This window comes from Sceloporus occidentalis, unplaced genomic scaffold, assembly GCF_023333645.1.
Source record: "Sceloporus occidentalis isolate IW3139 unplaced genomic scaffold, rSceOcc1.0.p SCAF_4, whole genome shotgun sequence".
Taxonomy (NCBI): domain Eukaryota; kingdom Metazoa; phylum Chordata; class Lepidosauria; order Squamata; family Phrynosomatidae; genus Sceloporus; species Sceloporus occidentalis.
Genome location: NW_028316984.1, coordinates 24775471 through 24801839, shown reverse-complemented (window position 1 = coordinate 24801839; position 26369 = coordinate 24775471). Strand labels below are relative to the sequence as shown.

The 26369-nt window shown below is 40.0% G+C and overlaps 1 protein-coding gene across 8 annotated transcripts in view; it reads right to left on the bottom strand.

Annotated features, from left to right (window-relative positions):
- Positions 1-1027: 1027 nt before the first annotated feature.
- The window catches only part of ANKRD44 (ankyrin repeat domain 44), a 192358-nt gene continuing 167016 nt past the window's right edge, over positions 1028-26369 (bottom strand). For 4 of the 8 annotated variants that reach the window (XM_089519510.1, XM_089519512.1, XM_089519515.1 and 1 more), the window contains 6 exons: positions 23291-23374; positions 22103-22248; positions 18310-18392; positions 16323-16405; positions 11179-11270; positions 1029-4279 (listed from right to left, as the gene is read on the bottom strand). In XM_089519510.1, the coding sequence (XP_089375636.1) occupies positions 4011-4279; positions 11179-11270; positions 16323-16405; positions 18310-18392; positions 22103-22248; positions 23291-23374 (757 nt within the window). In that variant the 3' untranslated portion in view covers positions 1029-4010. Of the gene's footprint in view, positions 4280-11178; positions 11271-16322; positions 16406-18309; positions 18393-22102; positions 22249-23290; positions 23375-26369 lie in introns of all 8 variants that reach the window. The other 4 variants (XM_089519517.1, XM_089519518.1, XM_089519511.1 and 1 more) reach the window with 3 other exon arrangements.

The window sequence follows — 26369 nt, the reverse complement described above, 5'->3', positions numbered from 1 at the left end:
AGGAGCGGACTGTGATGGGGCTGGCCTTGGGGGAGTTGCCCTTTCTGTCCCCATCCGTCGTGGCTGTGGCCATTTTTGCTTCCCTCATCCCTTTGTCCGCTGTGGTCTTTCAATAAGAGATAAGGATTATTTTTATTTTTGCAACCTCCCCTCTGTGTGGGGAGAGCCCATTTCTAACGGAGGAGAGGCAGGAAGGGACGGCTCCTCTCGAAGAGGCATTCCCTGCCCGCTTGGGCTCTGATCTCGCCCAGACAGGGAAGGGAAGGCTCCTCGTGAGGAGGCATCTGATCTCGCCCAGGCAGGGAAGGGAAGGCTCCTTGCGAGGAGGCATCTGATCTCGCCCAGGCAGGGAAGGGAAGGCTCCTCGCGAGGAGGCATCTGATCTCGCCCAGGCAGGGAAGGGAAGGCTCCTCGCGAGGAGGCATCTGATCTCGCCCAGGCAGGGAAGGGAAGGCTTCTCGCGAGGAGGCATCTGATCTCGCCCAGGCAGGGAAGGGAAGGCTCCTCGCGAGGAGGCATCTGATCTCGCCCAGGCAGGGAAGGGCTCTGATCAATGGGGGGGGGGATAGAGCCTTTCTCCCTCCATTTCTCAAATGGAATCTGCCTTCTCCTCCAACCCTGGAAAGAGAATCTTTGGGAAGAGTGCTCCCTCCCTGCTTTTCCAGCAGCCTCCTTCATTGATCTCTGGGCTCTCTGAAGGGATTCTCCCTGGCTGTCTTGGGAGACATGAAGAGGAGATGCTGTCATGGAAAACCTATCCCATAGTTTCTCTGGAAAGAGCTTGGGTTTCTTAAATTCGCTTTTCCAGCAGCCTCCTTCATTGATCTCTGGGCTCTCTGAAGGGATTCTCCCTGGCTGTCTTGGGAGACATGAAGAGGGGATGCTGTCATGCAAAACCTATCCCATAGTTCCTCTGGAAAGAGCTTGGGTTTCCTAAATTCGCTTTCCTAAATTCGCTAAATTCACAAACAGTCAATGAAATGGAAACGATGCCAAAAGATAAATCGCTTCCAAATATTCCGGATTAACGTTACGTCATTCTGACGTACTATTGATTGACAGCTCCAAATAAGGTATGGAGGAGAAGAATCGCTTTATTTAAACACCGATTTCATGCCAAGTAGGAACGCTTGCAGGTAAAAACTTCGATTTAAATAACCAGATGGGAACGATGAACAAAGCGATTCGGATAGTGGGATAAGAACAGTGTTATTTTGAATCGATTTTATTAAAAACGTTGTATTTTAAATCGTTTCAAATCTTAAGTGGGAACAACCCCATCCACAGATGACCCCCCCCATTCAGCAGGGTCCTCTGACCCTTTTCTGTATGTAACATTTTCAGGTGGAGGGGCTGTTGTGGAGAGAAGGGACAGGGAATTTTGTTCCACCAGCCTTGCTGTACATGTTGTATATCTGGATACAACCTACAGACTCAAAAAGTGGTTTGCTCAGGAATACAGAACTTTGTTAACATCCATGGAACAAAATCAAATAAACTATCATAATTTTTTTTGGTGTGGGAATTATCACACTTAGGCCAGTAAATATTCCCAAAGTAAAGCCAAAGTGCAATTACAGACCTGCACTTAATTCTGCTTGCTTGTATTGTATCTACACTTTTAAAAAATCCCTGCAGAATTTTTTTTTCTTAATATGTCAACACTGACAAAAATTACTCCAGTAGCAAAAACTGATATATTTCTTGCGGTATATTTTTGTGCCATTATCTTTTTGATTTCAGAATGAAAAGTGAGTGTTATATGGCCACTCAAATCTGGCTTGCCTCAATATATAACATTGGTAAGAACATCAACAAAAATACATACTCCAAAATGAAGGATTCAGTTATCCCAGCATTTCTTAGCCAATTGCTTTTTGTCTACAGAAAGAAAATGTAAACAGTTAAGAGGAGGGATCATTTTTTACTATCATACAAAGAACAACCTCCTACAAGGACTATGTTGTAGGTCTACCTCTGTGCAAATCATGCAGTGGGGTTAAAAGATCTCTCATATGTTATGGGATGAAGATAAATTCTCTGTTTAAAACTTTTCTCTTTTTAATCTTCATGGTAAGCAGATGTAATATATCTTGCTCCAAAGAAAGAAAAAGGGTTATTCCCTTATGACTCTACTGTTAGCCTTTTGGTTTGTATTATGAAACATGGAGCACCATTTCCTTATTGAAGGAATGGACTTACTCCTGGCAATCAATACTATTAATCACACATCATATATCTTTACTCCCTATTGCCCAACTAGGCATAAACAGAGCTGCTCTTTCTTTTACACCCAGCTTGCTGTATAAGAACGAGAAACTGTAGCTGCATCATGTACCCATATCTTTTTCCTATCAAATCCAATATACTAGGCCTAAATTCATAGCTAGTAAGACATAAAGGAGCTAAAGAGTAGAACAAACCATGGTCATTTTTTTTCTGGGCACTTGTTTCATTTCAAATAAATATAAACACATTGAACATTAAAAGTATGAACATTATCTAGTCTGGAAAAATAAATTGTGATCAACACAGCATTATCAGTTACAAATGTCCAAGTATCTACTAGAAATTTGTGTCTTTAAGTGTACAATACAACCAAGTTTTTTTTAATTACATAAAACACTGTGTGTGCATGTGTGATTAGAAAAGTTATTTTTCACCTGCATTATTAAAAAAATAACAAAGTCTTCCCATTTATGATACTGAAGCCTTTTGGTCCTCGTGATATAGCTGGTTAGTTCTTTGTATTTTAAGAGTCTCATTCTTCTTTCTGTACATCTTTCTCGGGTGATGAACAGGGTCCGTTTGACCTAGAAACTTTGGCAGAAGGAGTAGATATTCATAATGCAGATGTTTAATAAGTGAGCTGATGTTAGCAGGCCTTTTTAGTATGTCACAATTCCCTTATGAATTTTCTGACGACTGCTTGACTTTTCTGTTTTGTGTGAGTTTTGGTTTTATCTGCTCTGTATATCTTAGCACATTAATAGTAATTATAGCAACAGTAATAGTGTACAGCAACTTGATATACTCATACATTACAGATTTTAAAAGTGGGTAATGATGAAGATAAAAACTACAACACCATGTAGAAATCCTGAAGTAAAAACAAAATAAATGTAAACTGGGAAATATCAAACGTATTACGTGCGTTATCCTTTTAAGATAATTTTTCTTAGAATTGATCACTGCTGACAGCACAGGCAACATATGTTTCAGGGGGTCTTTTAACTGCAGAGTGCAAATAAATCGTGCAAGCTTTTGCCAAATAATAAAAAAGTAAGGCAAATCATATCTGCCTTAATAATCTCTTTGCTGCAAGTGGAGACAAGCAAGATTTGGTCCTAAATATTTTCAAATTGTAAATGAAAGTGTGGCTATAATGGCTTTTAAAAGTGCCTTTTGTGTACTTAAGTGCTTAAAACATGTACCATTTAGAATTTTTAATTTCCATAGAAAGTGATGATACTGGCAGTTCTTCCAAAAGAAAACAAAAACAAAACACACCTGTGGCTTTACCTTTGGTTTGTATAACAAAGATACTGAAAAACAGACTATATGACTTAAAAACAGACAATAAAGTGAAGGAAGATCTAAGTTTCTTCCTATGAGCTACAAACACTATTCTGAAAAAATGTCACTGTATTAACAATATGCTATAGCTAACACAGTACTATATATAAACAATGGTTCCTGTTTACTTGTGCTGTTAAAATGGAAAAAGGCAGCTTTTGCTTTCTGCATAAAATAGGAGGTAGAGACTTCCACAAAAGCCCTTAGGACCTATGGAATGCACAATAGAGCTGGAAGTAGTAGAACATTGACAAGAATGCATTTTAAAATCTTTACTTTTCTGAAAGGCTCCACTGCAGTTGTAAGCCTTTCATTGCCTAAGTATAGTCATACCAATCATAAGTGTAGGTCAACTGTAATGGTGGGATATTCAGATCTTTTTAAGGGGGAAAAACAACTTAATGCAACCAAGAAAGGAGCACTGAATGCTAAAATCAAAATGTTTCAGAATCAGAATCATTTTCATTATATCCGTTTTCTGCTCCCGCATCATTATTTAATGTTTTACTATAGGAGTTAATGGCACTACTCATACTGGAGCTATTGCAGAGATGAGTCCTGCTCAAATTGTCTTTTTTTAGAGAAACGAAGTTGAGAGCCATCATTGTACTGGAAGGAGAAAAAGGCATCATGGTAGCCAAAATGAGTGCCAGGCAGTCAGCCACGTCTTTGTTAGGAGCGCAAGCCAGGGCTGGTGTATGACCTGGGCACAAATGCAGACAAAGCCATGGTTAGTACTAGGGCTACTAGCAAGAGATCTGAGCATTTCTCAGATACATCTCTAGATGAATTTATAGCCTGGAAATGTATGTTTAGTCACAATCACAGCAGGCAAGGCAGTGTTACTTTTGAAAATTGGGCATGCTAGGAAAAAACACAATTCACAAAGTGGTTTAAGCTTACATGACCATAAGAAGCACTTTAAAAAATAAATAAAAATAAAGCAGCAGGCAATTTACAGCCTCCACAGAATAAAATAAACACAATCCACAAAGATAATTTCATTTGAAAACAACTTGATGAATCAAGACATATGCAGCCTTAATTCATATCATACAAGTAACTCTCATTCTGAGAACAATGACTTGGATTCTAAACGGAAAAATATCAGATATTATTGAACAAATGATTATTTTTATGGATTTTTTTTCATAAATTAATTTGACAAAATAATTTAAAATAATGATGAGTGGATAATTCTACTATATTTATCTTATTATTAAGCAAACAGTATTTTAATTTAGGAAGACTGCAGTATTTATCAAAATGAACAGTAGTATAGCGAAGATTCTATTGAAGTAAAAAACCAAACAACTAAATCACAGAAACACAGAATCTAAATAATTAATAATAACAAGAACTGAATAATCTTAGTCAAAATGTAATGTCTGAATCACAATATAATTTGGATTATAGCACATACCAGGAGTGGGAAAACTTTATTTGGGGTGTCTAATTCTTTCTTCCCTACTACTGGCCCCTTCATCGACCTGATGGTCTTGCAATTCAGGGACACATACTCTAATGTCATCAGGTCCCCAGCTGATGTGCCACTTGAAGCTTCTCCAGCCAACAACCCAGCTTCTTTCTACATGTGATTTATTTGGGAAACCATGTGTGAAACAAAGATGGGTCCCTAACTAAGGTGTCTTTGCACCTAGCCTGACTATGGCGGATATGGAGTTGGAAAAACACCTTCGTTAGGAACAGTGTTGTTCCCACAATGGGGGACACCTGGTGTGGAGGTGGGACTTCCGAGGTGGACAGAACTTCCAGCCCTGGACTTCCGGTGGGGTTTCTGAAAGTCTTGGGCTGGAAGGATGTTCGTGAGGGCCGCAGCCGTGTCCCTGCAAGCCCAAAGAGAGCCTACACAGCCCAGAGAGAGCTGGTGTGAGCCCGGGGAGCACCCGCCTGGGCCTAGGGAGAACTGGTATGATCAGAAGGAGAGATGGCATGGGCCTGGGGAGAGCTGGTGTGGACCCAGGATTGCCCACTCAGGCCTGGGGGAATACTGGCACAGGCCTGAGTAGCTTCTGCAGGGGCAGAGGAACCCCTGCACAGGCCAAAACAACACTCATGGGGAGCGGGCAAACAAACGGGTGACACCTTCTGGGGTGTCACCTGGTGCGTCCTCCTCCCCCCCCCCCCGCACTCCCCCCAGTGATGCTACTGGTTAGGAGTTAGTTTTGCCTTCCACACTGCCTCTTTCCTAAGATAAATTCAATGGAGCTTCCTCCCAGATAAAAGGGGGGGGGGGTTTCCCTGAAAAAAATAGATGACACAGAACATGACTGCCAAAATACAGCTACCATGCAAGCAAACATCTATTCTAGTTAAAAGGCCATTTTAAAATATATGCATAAGGTGTTGAACTAAATAGGGCTAGGCTAAGCCACCTGGCTGCACAAGGCGAATTACAAAACAGCGTCCTTTTCATGCACAGAAGCCAACTGAACAGGCACTTGAAACTTACTTCAGCACTGGCAACAGGACAGCATCCTCCACTGCACCTGAGGGTGGCAGGCCAACTTAGGGAGTGAAGGCAGGCTGTGTGGCATACATACAGCTGTTCTCTAACACTTTGCTACCCACCACTTCCCACGCCATTGCATGTCTGCCCCCTGCCCATTCAAGCAATGCATTTGAAGCAGTGCACATATGTGCTGCTTGAGCAGAGTGTACCTGTACCATGCCTTTTAGAAAGCACGTCCTGGGCTGAATAGTCTCTGCTTATTCATTCTGTCAAGAACCTTTCCTAAAGGTGCTGTCTGTGATTGAGATAAAACAACGGTGACAGTGCTGGTCAATCCAGGCCAGCAGAAAATATGTATCACCACCATTGGAGCACCAGCTCAGGAGGGTGAGAAAAGTCAAGAGGCTTCTTGCTTGAGTGTTGCTGTTACCTCTCCTCCACAGCCTGAGAAAGCCATTTCTCCCTGCCTAGTAGTACTCCTGGGCCAGGTTGCATTTATAGATTATGCCCTGAAGGAAAATGTGATATTGGTCTGAGCATTTTCCCTCCTCTGATTGGTTATGGGGGGAAAATTCAGTCTACAGGAAAACATGTATTTTGGAACAATTATCCATCAGCACAGCCAGCATGGTATAGTGGCTTGAGTGTTGGTCCAGGACTCTGAATAGCAATAGCAGTATCATTTACATTTCTATACCACGTAATAGTGAACTCGGCACTCTCTAAGTGGTTTACAATATGTAAGCCAATTGCCCCCAACAAGATGGGTACTCATTATACCAACCTATGAAAGGATGGAAGGCTGCGTCAACCTGGAGCCCTCTGGGATCTAACTCACAATGTTGTGGTTGCAGTACAAGCACTTAACCACTGCGCCACCAGGGCTCATGAAACCAGGGTTGAGGTCAGCCTTGGAAACTGACTGGGTGACCGTGGGCAAGTCATACTCTCCCAGCCTTAGAGGAAGGCAATGGCAGACCTCCTCTGAATAAATCTTGCCAAACAACCACCACCCTGTGAGAGGGTCACCATAGGTTGGAGTTGACTTGAAGGCAGATAACAGCAATTCTGACAGGAATTTCCTTCAGTACTGTTTAACCTAGAGCTATCAGTCAGTGGCAACAACACAATAAAAGTACATTTGTGTACCAGCTATAGTAATGCACCCATATCAAAAATAACCTGGTTATGTCATAATTATGTTACTTAAACATATGATGTTAATAGTAAAAGGGAGCTCAGTAAATCTGTTCTAAAAAAACTGATGCTAGAAGTTTTTTTGATCCAATTATGATCATAAGCTGTGCAAATTTTGCTGTGTGCTGACACCAGCTATTTCATAAAAATAAGCGCACATTCAGAAAATAGAGATGAATAGTAATGGGAGATTTCAACTATCCTGATATTTGTTGAAACTCAAGCTCTGCCAAGAGGATAAGGTCTAACAAATGCCTCACTTGCCTTACAGGCAATTTCACTGGCAGAGGCAACAAGGGGATCAGCTATTTTAGATCTGATCCCAACCAACAAGGCTGTCCTGGTAAATTGTGTGGAAATGGTAGGATCCTTAGTGGGAATGACCAGGTTCTCCTGGAGTTTGTTATACAACAGAAGGCGAAAGCCAAGCATAGTCAAACATGCATTTCAGACTTTAAGAAAACTGATTTCAGTAAACTTAAAGAAACACTAGGTGTGATCCTGTGGTCAGGAATACTAAAAGAGAAGGGAGTTCATGAGGAATGGAAGTTTCTTAAATATGAGATACTGAAGGCACAATTTCAACGACCTCCAATGAAGAGGAAAAATGGAAGATGTCTCAAGAAACCAGGATGGATGTCCAAAGAAATTTCAACTGAGCTAAGATTTAAAAGGTGCATGTACAAGTAATGGAAAAGGAGGGAAATCACCAAAGAGGAATTTAAATTAATAGCCAGCACATATAGAGAGAAAGTCAGAAAAGCTAAAGTGCAGAATGAGCTCAGGCTTGCTAGGGTGTTTAAAAACAATAACAAGAGCTTTTTGAGTTATGTCCCTAGCAAAAGGAAGAACAAAGAAATGGCAGGGCCACTGTATGGAGAGGATGGCAAAATACAAACAGGAAACAGAGAAAAGACAGAACTACTCAACACTTCTTTGTGCTGGTCTTCTCCCAAAAGGAAAACAATATTTGACTTGGGGAAAATGGAACAGATGAAGCAGTGGAAGAAATGCAGCACAGAATAGATAAAGAGATAGTACAGAAATATCTAGCTATTCTAAATGAATTCAAGTCTCCAGAGTCAGATGAACTGCATCCAAGAGTATTAAAACAACTAGCAGAAGTAATTTCAGAACCACTGGCAATGATCTTTGGGAATTCCTAGAGAGCAGGACAACTCCCAGCAGACTGAATGAGGGCAAAAATTGTCCTTGTCTTCAAAAAAGGGACAGAAGGACCCAAACAATTACTGCCTAGTCAGCCTGACTCAATATCAGGAAAAATCCTAGAACAGATCATTAAACAGACAGTCTATAAGCACTTAGGAATGCCGCAGTCAGTGAATGTCAGCATGGATTTCTCAAAAACAAGTCATGCCAGACTAATCTTGTTAGATGACTGTAATGCTTCGGATAGAATGCAGTAAGGCTTTTCAGTAAGGCCTTTGACAAGGTCTCCCTTGATATTCTTGCAAACAAGCTAGTAAAATATGGGCCAGACAATGTTAGGTGGATTTGCGATTGGTTAACCAACCAAACCCAAAGGGCACTCAACAATGGTTCCTCCTTATCCTGGAGAGAAGTGACTAGTGGGTTGCCACAAAGTTCTGTCCTGGGCCAAGTGCTATTCAACATCTTTAAAAATGACTTGAGGGATGGAATAGAGAGCATGCTTATCAAATTTGCAGATGTCCCCAAATTAGGAAAGGTAGCCAAAACCCCAGAGGAACAGTCATCTTGGGAGTGCTGGAGAATGCAATAGCAAGACAAAAAGCGGCATACAATGAGCCTGCTTTTTCTCAGGAATGTTTTTCCTATCTTGCAGAAATAATACAGAAAATGGTGCGAAACAAGACCAGACAACACCGTTTCGATGGAAGATGGCTCAATAAAATTATTGTACAAATCAGGGACAGTAGCTGGAACTTCCCCTGTAGACCCTTAGAACCTGCTCTGGAGGGCCAAGAAACTCTCTGGAGCCAGTTTTCAGGCAACATCAAAGACTACAGGGAAGAAAATGTAGTCATGCTGCTGCACTATCGCCATTACAACACCAGAGGTAGGTTTTACTGCCTCTGGCTGAAAAGCTGGGACATAAAGAGCTACTCTCAGTATTCCCAAAGACTGATATGTCATGTGTCCCAGAAAGATTTATAATAGGAAAACTTTCACATGCCTAGCATGGATTTCCTTGCAGATGAGGGACAGTTGTATGAGGTATTTACACCCCAAACCACCATGAGCATGTATAACTAAATACATTAGATCTAGCTGAATATGCTTTCAGTGACATGTAGCCATTATTTTCATATCATCTGCTCAGCAATTTATGAGATGTAACACAGTCCAGAGCAAAAAGGGTTGGAGAGTACAGAATTTAATATGCCTTAACATTATTCAGAACTGGGAACTGAGACTTACAGTGGGAATGAGAGCATCTGTGAGATACATATAATTAATATATCCAGGGGTAGCCATGTTGGCCATACAACAAAATACAGTAAAATCCAAAACCCACAAAAAAGCAGTACCTTTATTGGGCCAACTGAAAATATGTAACATACATTGTGCAAGTTTTCAAAGCTGAACTGGCTCTTTCCTCAGGAAAAGGATTTAAAAGTCATACAGAAGGAGAGAAAAAATGACAGTGTTAGAGCCACAGGCCTACATTTTGTCAAGATGTTGTTTTTGTTGTAGTTAGGATGCTTTGGAGAGATATCAGTGTAGGCACTGGCCACTCTTCTCTTTGGCTATGTTGGATTTGGGAGACAAAGAGTTGTTAAATCCAGGCAATAAAATTTCAACTCCATAAGCAACAGAAGTTACGCCCAGAGTCCACGTGGTCAAAAAGAGGAGTGGTCTCTGCCTGCATTGATATTCCTCCAGATCTTCTTAACTGACAACAACAAAAACATCTTGATAAAATGTTATGAACATTGTCATAACATTATAACTTATTTTCCTTATTCTATATGATTTTAATGCCTTTACCTGATGAAGAATTCAGAGGAGCATCAAAAGTTTGCATGATATATTTTATACATTTTTTGGTTAGCCAAATAAAGGTTTTGCTATTTTGCGGATTTTAGACATTATTGTTTTAATTAATACAGGTCGAGTCTCCCTTAACTGAAATTCCAAAATTCAAAATATTCCAAAACCCAAAATGTTTTTCATATGTAGCTGAGACAACTTTGCTTTCTGATGGTTTAGTGTGCACAAACTGTGCTTCATGCACAAAATTATTACAAATACTGTATAAAATTATCTTCAAGCTGTGTTTATAAGGTGTATATGAAAGATAAATGAATTTTTGCTTTAGGCTTAGGTCTCTCCTCCAAGTTATCTCATTATATACATATATGCAAATACAAGTATTCCAAAATAAAAAAATATCCAAAATCCAAAACACTTCTGGTCACTAGTATTTCAGAGAAGGTAGACTCAACCTGTAATTGTTGATGCCTCTAAGGCCACCAGGTGGCAGTAATCTATCACATATATTGTGTTGGCAGAACTGGAAGCTGTTCTAGTCTCAATATGAATCAGGGGAATTGAACTCATGTTGATTTCCCCCTTCCAACTATGCTTTAACAATGTCTCCAATGCAAGAAGTTAGATTTTCAGATGCTTGTTATAAAGCTGAAAATGCTAATCTGGTAATATTAAATAATATAATGTATTTGCTTGCAAACAATGGGTGCAAAACAAAACAAAAATTAAGGGGAGTGCTGTATGTATGTTAAATAAAAGGTGTTGTAATAGATGAAGGCGCTTATATTGTCTAATAAATTGTATACTGATCATCTTTTTATCATTAGCATACTAATTAACCCTGTCTAGTTTATGTTTAGTTTAGAAATATAAATACATGCACTATACAATGACTGAAAATTATTGTTCATGAATGACAATATGAATGCTTCACTTACCATTTTCATCTACTGCTCGTACACATGCCCCCTTTGCCAGTAGCTCCTCAACTACCATCTTTAAACCATTCTGTGCAGCAATGTGAAGTGGTCTAGAAAACATGACATCTAGATTCAAATAAGACTGATGCATTGCAAAAGCTCTGCAGAGCATGTTTACAAGCTCAGAATACAGGATAATAAAAACATTTATCTGAAAAATTTAAACTCCCTTTGTCCAAAAAATCCCAAAGCAAACCCCAGAGGTTGAAAGCCATATTTGCAGAACTGAAAAGGACAGGTTGCATACCTATAACTGTAGTTCTATGAGTGGTCATCTGTGAAATTACACAACTGGGTTATTCTGCACCCAGGCAATGTTTCCTTCAGATCATTCTATAGCATTCTGAAAAGTTTTGGTGGTAGCCCCGCCCACCTCTGACAGCCCTATATAAGGAGTTTCCAGCCAAAACCCATCAATTGCATACTACACCAATGCAGACATCTATGTGGACCAACAAGACACAATGAGGGGAGGCTGGGCATGGTTGTGTGAGTTCACAGATGAACGCTTGAAGAACTACAGCTACATGTGTTCAGCCAGACCTTTTTCTTTGTGGTCTCTGTGACTCAGACATCTGGGAGACTAGCAAGCTACAAGAAGTAGGGGGAGGAGAAGAGTTTGGATGCAAATGATCAAACTTTACTGAAAAACATGTATATAGTCAACAAGCATAAGCACAACTATCTCCTGCTCCAATATTTCATACAACAATAATGAAGAATTAACAGTTTCCAAGTAAGGAAGAATACCCCAAACAGTAAAACATGGTACTCAAATAAGGCTGGATTCAAAAGTATTGAGCATAGGGTACAGAGATAAACATTCATTCAGTACATTCAAGTAAGGAATGAATGAGGTACAGCTTTCCCAAATATGGTGTTAGCATGAGACCTCAAGTCCACTCTGTAATGTGAAATAAAAGTCATAGGCTGGGACCAGGTAGCCGCACAGCAAATATCCTTGATTGGGATACCAGCCAAGAAAGCACAGGAGGCAGCAACCACCCTACTGGAGTAAGCTTGAACCCAAGTTGGAGGTCCTTTCAAGCCAGTTTTCAAGAAAACCAGATAGCTGATGCCACCCACTTTGAAAATGGTTGCGAGGAGATAGGCAGTCAATTCCTGGATACTGAGTAGCAAACGAACAGTCTGGGAGAGGAAGAAAGAGCTGCAGTCCTGTCCATATATAATGCCCTCCATACACTGTGACAGTACCAACACCTCTCACTGTCCGAAGTGGGTTTCAAAACAGGGAAGGCAATACAATGTTGAAGATAACACCACATTTGGAAAGAAAGTGATATCCAGTCTCAACACAACTCTGTCTGGATGAAACCAAAGATACAGTGCATCCACCAGTAAGGCACAAAGTTCACTACTTTGCAGTTACAATGGCAACGAGAAAGGCAGTTTTCCACAACAGGAGTCAAAGATCACATGTTGCCATTGGCTCGAAGGGTCTCCCACAAAGCTGACAAGCATCAAGTCCAAAGCCCAGTTCGCCACTGGGCATGACACTGGGGGAATGAAGGTACTTGTATCCTTTCAACAAAAAAAATTAACCAAAGGATGTATAAGCCACCTTGGGTCCCTTCCTGGGAGAAAGGCAGCATAGAAATAAATATACATAATAAATCAAGGCTTTCAAAGCAAATGAAAATGTGCTGAAATGGCAGCCAAGTAGCAACAAATTGAAGACAATGAGAGGCCTTGATTTGACAAAGACAGTAAAAAGTCCAACTCATTTGCATCAGTAGCTTCAGCTATATCAATTAACCATGGAAGTAGGAAATCAGCAAACCTCTTCCACTAGTTGTAGGATCTTCAGGTAAAAGGTCGATGAGCAGCATTGATAATCTCCCACACTGCAACTGGTCAGGCATCTACGGCAGGATTCTCCATGCAGATAGGTGGAGAGTATCAAGACTGGGATGTCTGGCCATAGTACATGGTGAGGAGATCTGGTCTGTGTGGCAATCAAACATATTTTCCTTGGGATAGGTGAAAAAGATGCATGAACCACAGTTGCCTTGACCACCATGTAGTGATCAGGATGCACCTCAACTGATCCCAACAAATTTTGATGATTACTCTGGTCAGAAAAAGGAACAGAGGGAAGGCATAAAGCATGATGGCATACCAACTGATGAGGAAGGCATCTCCTTATGACTTGCCCTGATGCACCCTGGGACTTGATACTTTGCACCTGTCTGAACCCTGGGACAGTACTCTGCACACTAAGCATTTTGAGGTGAAGCAAACAGATCTAGCTCAGAATATCCCATTGCTGAAAAAATGACTTCTGCATCTCAGGATGGAGCTTCCACTCATGGTTCAAATGTGTGTTTTGACTGAGAGCATCTGTGAGGACGTTTTCTTCTTTGGGAAGATGGGCAGCGAAAATGGAGATGTTTCTCTGAATGTACCAGTCAAACTGTGAAACAAAAGAGGGTGCAAAATTGGGTACCATCATGTTTGTTTAGATCATACATGACCATGGTGTTGTCAGTCAACATGAAACGTGTGTGACAGGGCTGAAGCAAAATATGGAAGTAGGGATCTACTAGGTCCAAAGTGGTGTACCAATCCCTTTCTTGCATCAATGGAATGATAGATGATAATGTCACCATTCTGAAGTGCTGAGGATGAATATACTGGTTTACACCTCTCAAGACCAGAATTGGGGTCAGACCACCATCCTTTTTGGTAACAATCAAGTACTGATAGAAAAAATCTTGATGAACTTGGGATTTGGGCAGGCTGCAGACACACAGAAGAGTGTCTACATCCTAGAGTAGTGAAAGGAGACATAGATCCCAAGAGTCTCATTGGAGAATCTGACTTGAATTTGATGGCATAGCCTCTCCTCATGATGTCAAGTACACATGAGTCCATGGAGATGGAGTTCCATATCTGATAGAAATTTTTGAGCCAACCATAGAATGGAGGAGAAAGTGTTGGTGGAATAGTGGGTAGACAATCTAAGACATTCAGGATGTAGAGAGATCTGGGGGATGGAAGCATTCGTGGTCCAGTAGAAAGAAACACTGGGCTGTTCAGGATGGAGAGTGGCACAAAGTGTGGAAACTTGGCTGTCATGGTGTAATTTGACAGAAAGTCACTGGACTTCGTCTTCATCTATCCAGACTTGAACATCTGGACAAAAGAAGTGGGTTTTTGAATAAACAATACAGCTGGTTGGTAACTGCATCGATATTGAGATCATCATGGACTGTACAATCATTTCAAGTACTGTCCATACTTTTGGTTGCCATATCAAAATCTAGAGGAAGACTGAACAAGAGGGTTGAATCTGAACTTCCTCACTGTGAACTACATCTTATGAGTGTGTTCCAGCCTGGAGTCACTGTTTGAACTGAACAGGGCAGCAGCATCCAACATATCTTCTATGACTATTCCAGCTTGGTTAGAAAGACCTGGTGCCAAGCATGGCAATGGAGAGCTATCGACTCAGCCATTGCATTGCCCCCACAGTTAGCAAAGTGTCATGCAGTCATGATCTGATGACCTGCAAACTTGTGCACATCGGATCACAGGAGGATCACAGGCAAAGCCACTTTGCAACCTTTATCCTTGAGCTTGTTCAAGAATGGTATCATCTTCTCTCAAAGGAGTTTGTTGTAGGCCCCAATACAAACCAAGTAGTTAGAGATCTTGGAGATGAGAGCAGCCAAAGAGTAGAATTTCCTCCCCATGGCATCAAGCTTCTTGCCCTTCTTGTCTGCAGGTGTACAATGCAGACAGTGTGAAGCTCTCAACTGGTAAGCAGGGACAATGATGGAATTAGGATTCAGATGCTTCCTAGAGGAAGAATGGCTGATTCATCTATCCTGTAGAGGCTCTCAAACTTGCTGGAAGTAGATGGAATGTACAACGGTGTCAACCAGGACTTCCAAATGACTTGAGTGAGATATGGAAGAATTAATAAAGTCACAGGAGTGGTCACTTGTGATTGAATTCATTAGAAAACTAGATCCTCAATCTGGACAGTTGCAGCTGGACTGTAATATGAAGAGACTTGGCCATGCGGAGCATCTGATTGACAAATGCCTTAATATCATCAATTGAGGAGGAAAAGTCAATGGCACCTAACTCAATGGGAGGAGACTTTCTAGTAGACACGACCACAGAATCAGAATCAGATCCAGATCCAAAAGTCACAGACATTAAATAAAGACGGCACTATTAGCAATGTCCTCCATTTTGAGCATGCCTAAGAAGCATGCGTTTATATTAATGCTTTTTGAATTTATTATTTTGCTTTTTAGTTGTTTGGGTCATCCATTTGCAAAATATGTCCTACATTTGTCCTGGTTTGGAGATAGACAGTTATGGCAACCCTATTCTTAGCAGGGGTACACATGGTGTCCACCAATGTACTTGGGCCTTCCGTTAAGAGGTATCAACACCTGTTGGGGCAGAGGCCACTTTCTCCATATTCGACTTAAACTTCTTTGAAGCCAAGGCTCAATGCTGAGGGCCCACTTTGTCTCTCTATGTTGAAGACTGCTGCTGCTGATGTACAGGCTCTTGTGGTTTCCAAGCCTGCTTGTACAGAAGACCTTTAAGATGACACTCGCAGTTGTGAACATCATACAGCGTGCACACAAGGCAACAATATGGGACTTGTCCAAACACTGAAGGTATCTCAAATGTCCATCTCAGTGCAGAATCTCAGTGCTGTATTTAGCACACTTCTTAAAAGAAGCTAGTGGCACCAAGAAAGCCCTGAGGGCTAACATGGCTTGAAGCTCAGGTCAACAATGTTCACTCCTCAAAAGCCACCTTCCAATCTGAGCATGCAAACAGTGCTCCTGACGAGGCAGCCATATTGATAGAAAAAAAGGAACTGGCTGGTTTCAGCAGAAAGCCCCTTATATATGGCTGCCAGAGGTGAGTGGGGTTACTGCCCAAACTCTTCAGAATGCTTAGAACATTCTGGAAGAGGCACCACGCAGGAGCAGGATAACTCAGTTGTGTGAGTCACAGAGACCACAAAGAAGAAGTACAAATTATGTCAGATTTTTGGCAACACTAAATATTGCTACTGATAAACAAACTATAAATTAAGTTATACTTACGTTTGTAATGCATTGTTTTTTGCGTTAATAAGGCTCTGTTCTTGTATCTTGTCAAGTATCAACAAGGCACATTTTTCATGTCCCTGGAACATATAGACATATTAAAAGGTGATTCCCTGTTGTCAAGGTAAATCTGACAATACTTGTTACATCAAAAGTATGACATGCCTTTACACGCTCGCAGTTTTGTTTTTGTTATCTGGTCTCTTTCATTATTAACGAAAATATCAGCAATGCAAGAAGAAGAATCTGGGAACACATATTAAGTTGAGAAGGGGCACAACACATTTGAGAATAATATTAGCTATTAATAAGTGCTATGATACTTGTACCCAAATATTGCACTGCTCTTTTTGTGCACATAACCCGATACAAATAAGTAGAGAGCTTTATCAGTTAAAGACATTTTGTGGATTTGCCAAAAAACTGACATGCCATCTTATTTTATTTGGCAACTTCAGTGGTTATAACCACAGCAATCATACTGCATGCTTACTACTAGGTATTTTGGAAAGTCATTTGTCCTCTATTAAAGTATTGTTGATGTTATGTTTCTTCAAATCATTTCCAACTTATGGAGAACTTATCACAGAGTTTTCTTGGCAAGATTTGTTTACAGAAGTTTGCCACTGCTTTCCTCTGTCTGAGAAAATATGACTTGTTCAAGGTCATCCTGTGGGTTTCCACGTCTGAGCAGGGATTCAAAACTTGGCTTCCCAGGGTTCTAGTTCCACACTCAAACTATTACACCACAGTCACTCTCCCATGAAAGTTAGGGGAGTGCATTTTCATTATAGACAAGGTGCATTTTTTTTGGTCTCAAAAACATCCTGCTACTTGAAGCAGAGTAGGTGGTGGAAGCCACACCAACAGCTTGGTGACATTCCTATTGGGCCAGTCTGTTACAGATTAGAAGAAACTGTTGCTGATGGCAGTTCCACCACAGGGAGGAAAAAGAAAAAGAAATAGAAATTCTCTGTCACCTTGTCTCCACCAATAAGCCACTTCTGCCAAATTTATTAACCATCACTCAAGATTAATGTCTCCCTCAGCACAGGTTTTATTTCCTTTCCCCAAACAACAGGGGGGAAAAATGGTCAGAACCTGATTTATATCCTTTCATTCAGTTTGCTACTCCTGGAGCAACTTACAAATACATAATAAAAACCAATGTTTCGATCACAAAATAAAAGTTGATTACAATTGAGAAACAAACTACAAAAATAATTCCCTCCTCTTTTACATAGTTCTCCCTCTGCCCTGTGTCATTCAGTTTGTCATAATTCATCATTATGAAAAATTGAAAATTATTTCCAGTATTCAGCAAATATAGTGACACTGTTTAGAATTCTTTTGGCTTCCATAGGTTTGCATGAAGTACAGTGGGCCCTCTTTATCCATGGACTTGCCATCTGTAGATTTGAGCATCTGTGGATGGCAAGCCTGTATAGTCCCCAATGGCAGCAGGAATGCAGACACCCCACCATTGGGGACAAAAGTCCCTTGCCACCCTTCCTCCCCCTTCCCTCCCTCCCTCCACCCTCCTTCCTTACCTGCTTCCCTCTTTTCTCTTCACCTCAGCTTGGCTTTGGGGACAGTCTGGGTCCCAGTCAGGGATCTGGGTGGGGCTTGAGTCTAAGAGCCAGTGTCCACAGGCCCAGCACCCGGGATGGACCCTCTGGACCCTGAGAATCAAGCCCCGGCCCCGGCTCTCTCAGAGCCCCATGGGGTGGAGGGAGCCAGGGCCAGTGCCAGGGCTTGGGTCTCAGGGCCCAGAGGTTCTGTCCCGGGTGCTGGGCTGGGGGACAGAAGCTCCAAGACTGAAGCACTTACCACTGATCTTCCCATAAACCTGTGGGAGCATAATGCTGGACTACACATTTGCTTTGAACCACAACAGCTCCTAGGTTCATAACAGTATTTTTTCACATTTTTTTCATATTATGTTTCAAACACATACATATAGGCTGAAATGTTTTAAACATACTTTACTGCTAGCCAAGTGCAAGCATGTATTCAAGTCCTTATCCTTCAAAGTTAGATCAGCCTTGGCGCTGTTCACCAAAAAATCTAAGAAATACAAAAACAAAAATAGCACAAATTTACTCCCCAAAATTGTTATTGATCATTTTCATACAAAATTACATAGTAACCTTTTAGAAATGTATTATCCTTTGTTCAACAGAAACTAATAGAAGGGCTTACAAAGTCAAAATAAAAACTTTAGTAAAAACTGTAACACAAATTACAGGAAAAAAGAATAATAGAATAAAATACTTAAACATTAAGACTATGATCATTAGCAGACTTATTAGGAACAGGAGGAGGCTGAGCAGTGGAGGAGCCTTGAAGTCATTCCACATCTTCATGGGCCGCCCAGAATGCTTTGGCAGACTGCATGCAGCCCCTGGGCCAAATGCTGTGCAGGCCTGTAGTAGTGCCACTGTGTTCTGCTTTGGTCAGGCCTCACCTGGAATACTGTGTCCAGTTCTGGGCACTACAATTCAAAAAGGATGTAGAGAAACGAGTGTGTCCCAAGGAGGGTGAAGGGTCTGGAAAGCATGTCCTATGAGGAACAACTTAGGGAGCTGGGAATGTTTAGCCTGGAGAAGAGAAGGTTAAGAGGTGATATGATAGCCCTGTTTAAATATTTGAAGGAACGTCATATTGAGGAGGAAGCAAGCTTGTTTTCTGCTGCTCCAGAGAACAGGACCCGGAACAATGGATGCAAGCTACAGGAAAAGAGATTCCGCCTCAACATTAGGAGGAACTTCCTGACAGTAACGGCTGTTCAACAGTGGAACACGCTCCCTTAGAGAGTGGTGGAGTCTCCTTCATTGGAGGTCTTTAAAGAGAGGTTGGATGGCCATCTGTCGGGGTGTGTGTGCTTTGACTGTGATTTCCTGCATGGCACAGGATTGCCCTTATAGTCTCTTCCAACTATGATTCTATATACTAGGCCTGATTGAACATAGTGGGATTTATTGGATTTGGACATCTAGTAAGACAGGCTACATAAAATATCAAAACAAAAAACAGAAAATACACCAGATGTACTTATCTGGGATGGAATTACAGAAATGAAGTTCTGAGACTGGTAGATTGAGACCCCACACAGATTCAGGAAAAAAGGCTGTGCTTTTTGGCTGCAAAAGGTGGCTGAAAGTTGAGGCCTTAGAGATCAAAGTCAGCATTTTAAAATGTGTTCAGAAACAGGCACAAAGCCAGCAATAACTATTTGCAAGCTGGTGAGATATATTCCATACATCCAGTCTTGGTAATAAGTGTGTTGTTGTATTTGGCTAAACTTTAGCTTCTGAACAAAACTCAAAGGACACTTATATGCAACACATTCCAGTAATCTAAACAAAATTTTACCTGGGCTTGCATAATTGTGACCAGCCTTTCAGCCTAAACTGACCAAATATGCTTTGTGTAATAGAAGCTAGGTCTAACAGCATCCTCAAACTGGAAAGCTGGTCTTTCGGGGGAATACAATCTATTTCAAAACAGTAGTATCATATGGATGGTGGTTCTGGAGATGTGGGCAGCACCAGATGACACTCTAAGGGTATGTGTGTGACACTTCTGCTCCCCAAACATCTTTTTGCAGAAATGGGCTGTGCCGTTCACCTATGCCCCTTTAAAATACTGGAGCTCAGCAGAAGAGATGGTGTGACTGGGGTGAATGGCGGGATGACACCATGAGCTACCACCGACCCTACTGACACTACTGTTCCAAAGTAGGTTGAACATCATCCTCTAGGCAAGTTGGACTTCCAACACAGATGCTAGCCAGTCCATTGTTGATTGTAGCATGACACAGTTAAGCTGATTACTGGTTGTACATTCTTCTCTCACACTTGTAAGAAAAGCCAGACAGAGAAATTGCCCTCTAGGCAGCATCCTGTAAACAGATTAGTTCATTTTTACCTAAGTTTTCCATGGCTCTTTTCTCAAAACTAAATGAGGGATCCGTGTGCCATTCACAATCTTTCAGAAGCAGTTGTTGAAAAATCCAGAGTGTAAAAATCTGCATTTTCTAAATTCAACGAAACTATAAGGCTGTATGTCACCATAGCAAAACCTTTGGTAAAGAGCTTAAAATTAAAATGGTAAAGGTGTGTAGCTGGCATGCCTATCTTGGATATGACAAATCAACAACAAATAGAGAATTTTATGATCATCTGATAAGGAAAGCCCTTCTGATAATACGGCAGAAAGTAAAAGCAATTTTTTATAACAAGATACCACTCTGGATCTCAACACAAGAGGCTTTCTTTGACAATGGGAAGAGAGACCAAGGGTGGTTAACATATAAAGACATAATAAAAATATAATGAAACAGAGAGAGGAATTAGCAAAAGAAAATAAACACTTAAACTGGTTCACATACATGCAGATCAAAGATAAATTCAAAGAAGATATGAAAAGCGTAGGGCTAGAAAAAACTACAAATGAACTGGATGAAATATGGTGGAAACCAGATTTAAAAAAGTATCTAAAATCTATAAAAGTCTTATGAATAGAGTGATAGAACAAGAAACCATAAAGGAGAGCATGATAAGATGGTATGACGACTCGCAAAAGGCCTGGAAAAAACAAATAGTTTCACAGCATCACAAGATCTCAAAGAAAATTTTATGAAAATCTCAAATGCTGGAGATGCAACAAAGAGGTGGGTACACTTTACCACATGCGGTGGTCCTGTACCAAGATAAGAAAATTTTGGGCAAAAACCCATTCACAAATCCAAAAAATCTTTGACATACAATGTACAATGACACCTGAGTTATATCTACTTAATATAATATCCAATCTTAAAGCAGAAAAAGAAAAAATATTGGAGAATGTTATTATATCTAATAGAATAACAATAGCTAAAAATTGGAAAAATGAGGAATCTCCGACCTTAGAAGAATGGATATTCAAAATACAAGAATTAAGGGAAATTGATAGATTAACATATCTTATTAACAACAAACCTAAAGACAAACTAGAAAATGAATGGCTTCCAATTATGCAATATTGGAAAGACTTATTTGGAATTAATAAAGAACTATTAGAATATTAAAGAAATCCATATTTTCAAGTAAAAATAATTTACAGGGGAGGTTAAGATTATATTACAGGCAAGGTTAGAAAGACTAGCACAGAGAATGGAAAGGAAATGGTGGCAGGTGATACAAGCAATGAAATGGGAAAACATTATGGATGGATGGATACTAGACAGAATGAAGAAGTATGGAATATAAGGGAGAACCACACACACACACACACACACACACACACACACTTTTTAAAAAATTGTTATTGAAGCTAAAGACACTCTATCGCACAAGAACTAGAAAAGAATAAATACAGATTTCAAGATAGGCAATGAGTCTAATATAGGAGATTTAAATATGAGTTAAGAAAACTGTATAGTAAATATACCAGGATAGGTGTTAACTTGTTGGTTGTACTTGAATTTTGGTCCTTTTTGCGTAAAATGTACTATCTTTTGTTTACAATGTATTATTTTAAATTCAATAAAAAAAATTAAAAATCCAGGGTGTAAAAATCTGCATTTTCTAAATTCTACAAAGCTATCAGGCTGTATGTCACCATAGCAAAACCTTTAGTAAAGTGCTTAAAATTAAAATTGTAAAGGTGTGTAGCATCACAAAAAGGAGCAATTTTAATTGCATGAAGTTATCTTGTTTGTATCAGACATAGAATATCTATAGATTTATACAAAGGTGTTAATTCTTATCACTTCCCAGCAACCAACTACTTACCTACTGCCCCTATGTGCCCCTTTTCAGCCGCCATTGTAAGTGGTGTTTTCCCTGAATTATCTGTAGCATTTACTTGAGCATCGTGGCTTAAAAGAAGCTGCAAGCATTCAACGTGATCAGAAAAGGCTGCTGCATGAAGTGGTGTCCTAAGAAGAAACACACTAAGTTTGAACTTTTTGAGGAATAAATCTACTTGAATTATTGACTGCTCGCATTATATATTTTAATTCTACCTCTGTGTCCAGTATACAAATTGGCTAATAAAATTTCAAAATAAACACAATACTATGCTACGATTGTTTAAAAAACTTTTTTTCCAAAATTAAAAATTAGTTGTGCAATACAAAATGAAAACCATAAATAATAAAAACAGACTCAGCAGCAACAAAAATAGTTTGCCTCAAATATGAAAGAGAATACATAGATACGTAAGCACTGATTTAAAGCAGTGAGGCTGGGAGTCCAACAAGTTCAAATGAGCAAGGAGTTCCACATGACAGGAACCTCAACTAAGAGACCCCTGATTCATGTTGCCACAACCCTCACCTTGTAAGATGGGGGTACTCTGGGTAGGGTGTCTACTAAACATATTTCCCTAAATCTACTCAAACATTAATTTATCACATGCAGTTCTTCAGTGCAAGTGGAACTGGAAACATAAAAAGAATCAACATTTGATGTTAATCATCTATAAGAAAGGAAGATGGTCTTCAAGTCTGGATAAGCCAATGAAACAGAGAGTACATTTCTATATTACAAAAGTAAGCATTTGGTTTAAATTGTGTTCAGCACTGCTTCTCTGGGGATTCCTTAATTTTATCTTTTTAAGGAGTTAATCGATGCCACATTTCAAACCTATCAGGTTATACCCAATTAGTGTCCTCCCTTCAAAGAATATTAAGTCCAATGGAAGATACTGCAAATGAAACAGAAAGAGATTTCTGGCATTTCCTTCTTTCCTCTATAGCTGCTTGCATCCTGCAAATCTCATCTAGAGAGTTAAGGAATTTTTAAAACAATCCATGGTGCAGTAGTGTGAAGGAGTGAAATCTGTGAAAAGCCTCATCCTTCACACCACTGACAGGAACACTGTTGAATCACAGAGCATGCCATCAACAGAGTGACACCAACACATAATCTTTAAATTGAAAACTGCCAACAAAAATTCCTCATACAAGTAATTCTTACCTTCCTTTGTCATCTTTACAATTTACAATGCCAGCACCAATAGTCCCAATGAGTAGTGATGCACAATTTTCATGATCATTGATTCTATTAAGAAAAAGAAGTTTATACATTGAAATGTAATCATCTTTCTTAATACGTCAGCTATGCCATTTGTTTCATAACGTATTTAGAACATCTTCTCTCCATGGTTTACACAGTTGCCTCCTATATCCATGGATTCTTTATGCATAGATTCAACCATCCACAGCTTGAAAGTATTTTTTTAAACATTCCAAACAGCAAACCTTGATTTGCCATTTTATATAAGGACACCATTTTGCTATGCCATTGTATTTAATGGGACTTGAGCATCCACAGGTTTTGGTATCCATGGAACCAAACCCCAGTGAATACCAAGGGCCTACTGTACTACTATAGAACAAGTCTATGCCATAATATCTAGGATTTCAACTTTGGCAATTAGCATTTATATTGATCCTATCCATACCCTGAATTGCAAAATGCAACTATAGTCAGTACTTTCAGAAGTACTCATCCCATGCCATTTGTTGTTTTGCAGTCTATAACTGAAATGAAATGAACTGGTATTGTTACACAAGACTCTTAACACAGAAGGGAGCAAAATATTTTTGTGGCATAGATGTTAGGTAAACAAAAACAAACTGGCATTTATTGCTTACATAAGTATTCACTCTTTGAACCAATATGGGTAAAAACACCTTGGCAGCAATTACAGTTACATGTTTCTAGCAACTTAATGCATTTGCATCCTGCAGTTTTTGTCCATTCTTAGCAAAATCACACCAGTGTGCATGGCACTGCATGGGGGCCAGTGTTGACCAGTGGGGACCTTGAAGGCTTGTCACAGATTGGACTGAGTGTTGGTTTGACTGGACTATTCTAAAACATTAGAATTCTTATTTTTAAGCCACTCGAGTATCAATTTGGCTGTATGTTAGGGCCACTGTCCTGCTGGAAGGTGAACATCTGCACCAGCTCCAGGTCTCATCAAGGCTAAAAGAGGTTTCCTTTTAGAGTAGACTCATATTGGATTGTATAGCTTAAAGCTTCAAGGGCTAGGACTCACTGAATATAAGCGTTTAGAAGTGAAAGACAGGAAAGGAAGTTTTTATTCTAATTACATCACATTACTCATGCATTATGTAGATTAGATATTATTATGATTTTGCCGGAAGAAGCAGGCAGCCTCAATAATGGCACAGCCACAGTCCTGTCATCACCCAGGAGTAATTACACTCCCTAACTGTTCCCAATTTGAGAAAAAAAGAACAACTTAAAGGAGAGAGAGAGAGAGACAGACAGACAGATTCACATACCGGGGGCGGGGGGGAGGGAGAGAGAGTTCATAACCAAGATAAATATACAACAATCTGTGGATTTAGCCACCACTGGCTTCTTGGTTGCTTTTCCAAATAACACTCTCTTTACCAAGTCACTGAGTTTTGTTGGCCATCCTAGGCAGAATTCTGGTTGAGAAATATTCTTTCTTTTATAATAATGGATTTAAATCTGCTCTGAGGAATGCTCATTGTTGCAGATACTTTTAAATAACCCAATCCTGATTCATGGTTTTCCATAAATATATTCCAGATTTGGCTGGATAGCCTCTTGGTCTTTATGATGGCATTTGTTTAGGTATGCTCTTCAATAAACTCTGTGGCCTTTCAGAAACAGGTGTATTTGAATTTGAGATCATGCAGCAATGGAACTGCACATTGCTAGACTCAATCAACTATATAGGTGACTTTTGGAGGCAGTGGACATACAGAGCTATTTGGGCATATCACAGCAGAGCTGGTGAATACTTATGTAACTCATAAGCACTAGGTTTTTTTCTTTTTTAACTTAACTTTTGTGTCACAATAAAAATAGTTTGCACTTTCACAATATTTTGTATCTTGTGTACACCAAGGGTTAACAACAGTGATAAAAATAAATTTCAATTCAAAATTGGAATACAACAAAATGTGGAAAAGCTAAGAGGGTGAGTACTGTATATACTCAAGTATAAGTCTAGAAATTTTAGTCAAAGAATTGATCCAAAAAACCTGGATCGACTTATCCATGGGTCAATGTAAGTACTATACTTTAACTTTTATTTTAAAAGGGAGAACCATACCCTGGTAAAAGACAAGGGTATAATCTGTCCTGGAAGCACTGACTTCGCTCTTTTTTCTCATCCATCCTGCCTTTAGTGTGAGCACAGTTATATCCGCTGGGTTTTTGGAAGTTCTTTGGCTTTGTTTTCCTTTGCTTCACAGATCCTTTGTTACATGCCCCTAAGTTTTAGCCTTGACTTATTCACGGGTCATATCAAAAGCCATAGTTTTGGCCCCAAAACCTTCCCTCGACTTATACATGAGGTCGACTTATAGTCGAGTATATATGGTACTTCTGTCTGTAAATCACAGACCGAGCTGCTTCACACATACATACACATCACAGTTAGTTCATTCTTTGGGGGGAGGGTGGTGGATGTGCCTGATATTCTTCACAGAATTACAATAAATGCTTCTGGGGGCAGATTCTGGACCAGTAGCACAGTCCCATTTTCCTCCCTTTTTGCTCATTCCCGCTACACACATGAAATGTAACTTTCCCCTATGACTGAAATGGTATGATTGAAAAGCTTCATTTTACCCAAGGTGATAAATATTTATTTCTGGGGACCAGTTTGTAGCTCCTACTCACCTTACATTTCTAGTGTGGAGGCAGCTAAAGCACATTATTTTCTCATGCTACGTACTGGCCGCTATTCATTCATAAGTGTCTTTGTGAACATAGTGGAAATGCTCAAAACAACTTATGGGATGGAGTCTTGCCAGTGTTATATGGGTAAATTCCACTGGCCTCTGTTGAACTTCACAAGTAACTAGGTAGAGTAGCGCAGCACTGGCAGTTATTACTTTTTCTGGATTCATTTCTGCTGACATCTTCCTAAGTAATGGTATCTATTTCTCGTTATTCAAAAGGGGGAGCAGGCAAAGTGATCCTTTTCACATGAGAAAACAAAGCAGAAATGGAGCTGGAAAGTAGACGCTTTCTCCATGCCTTACTG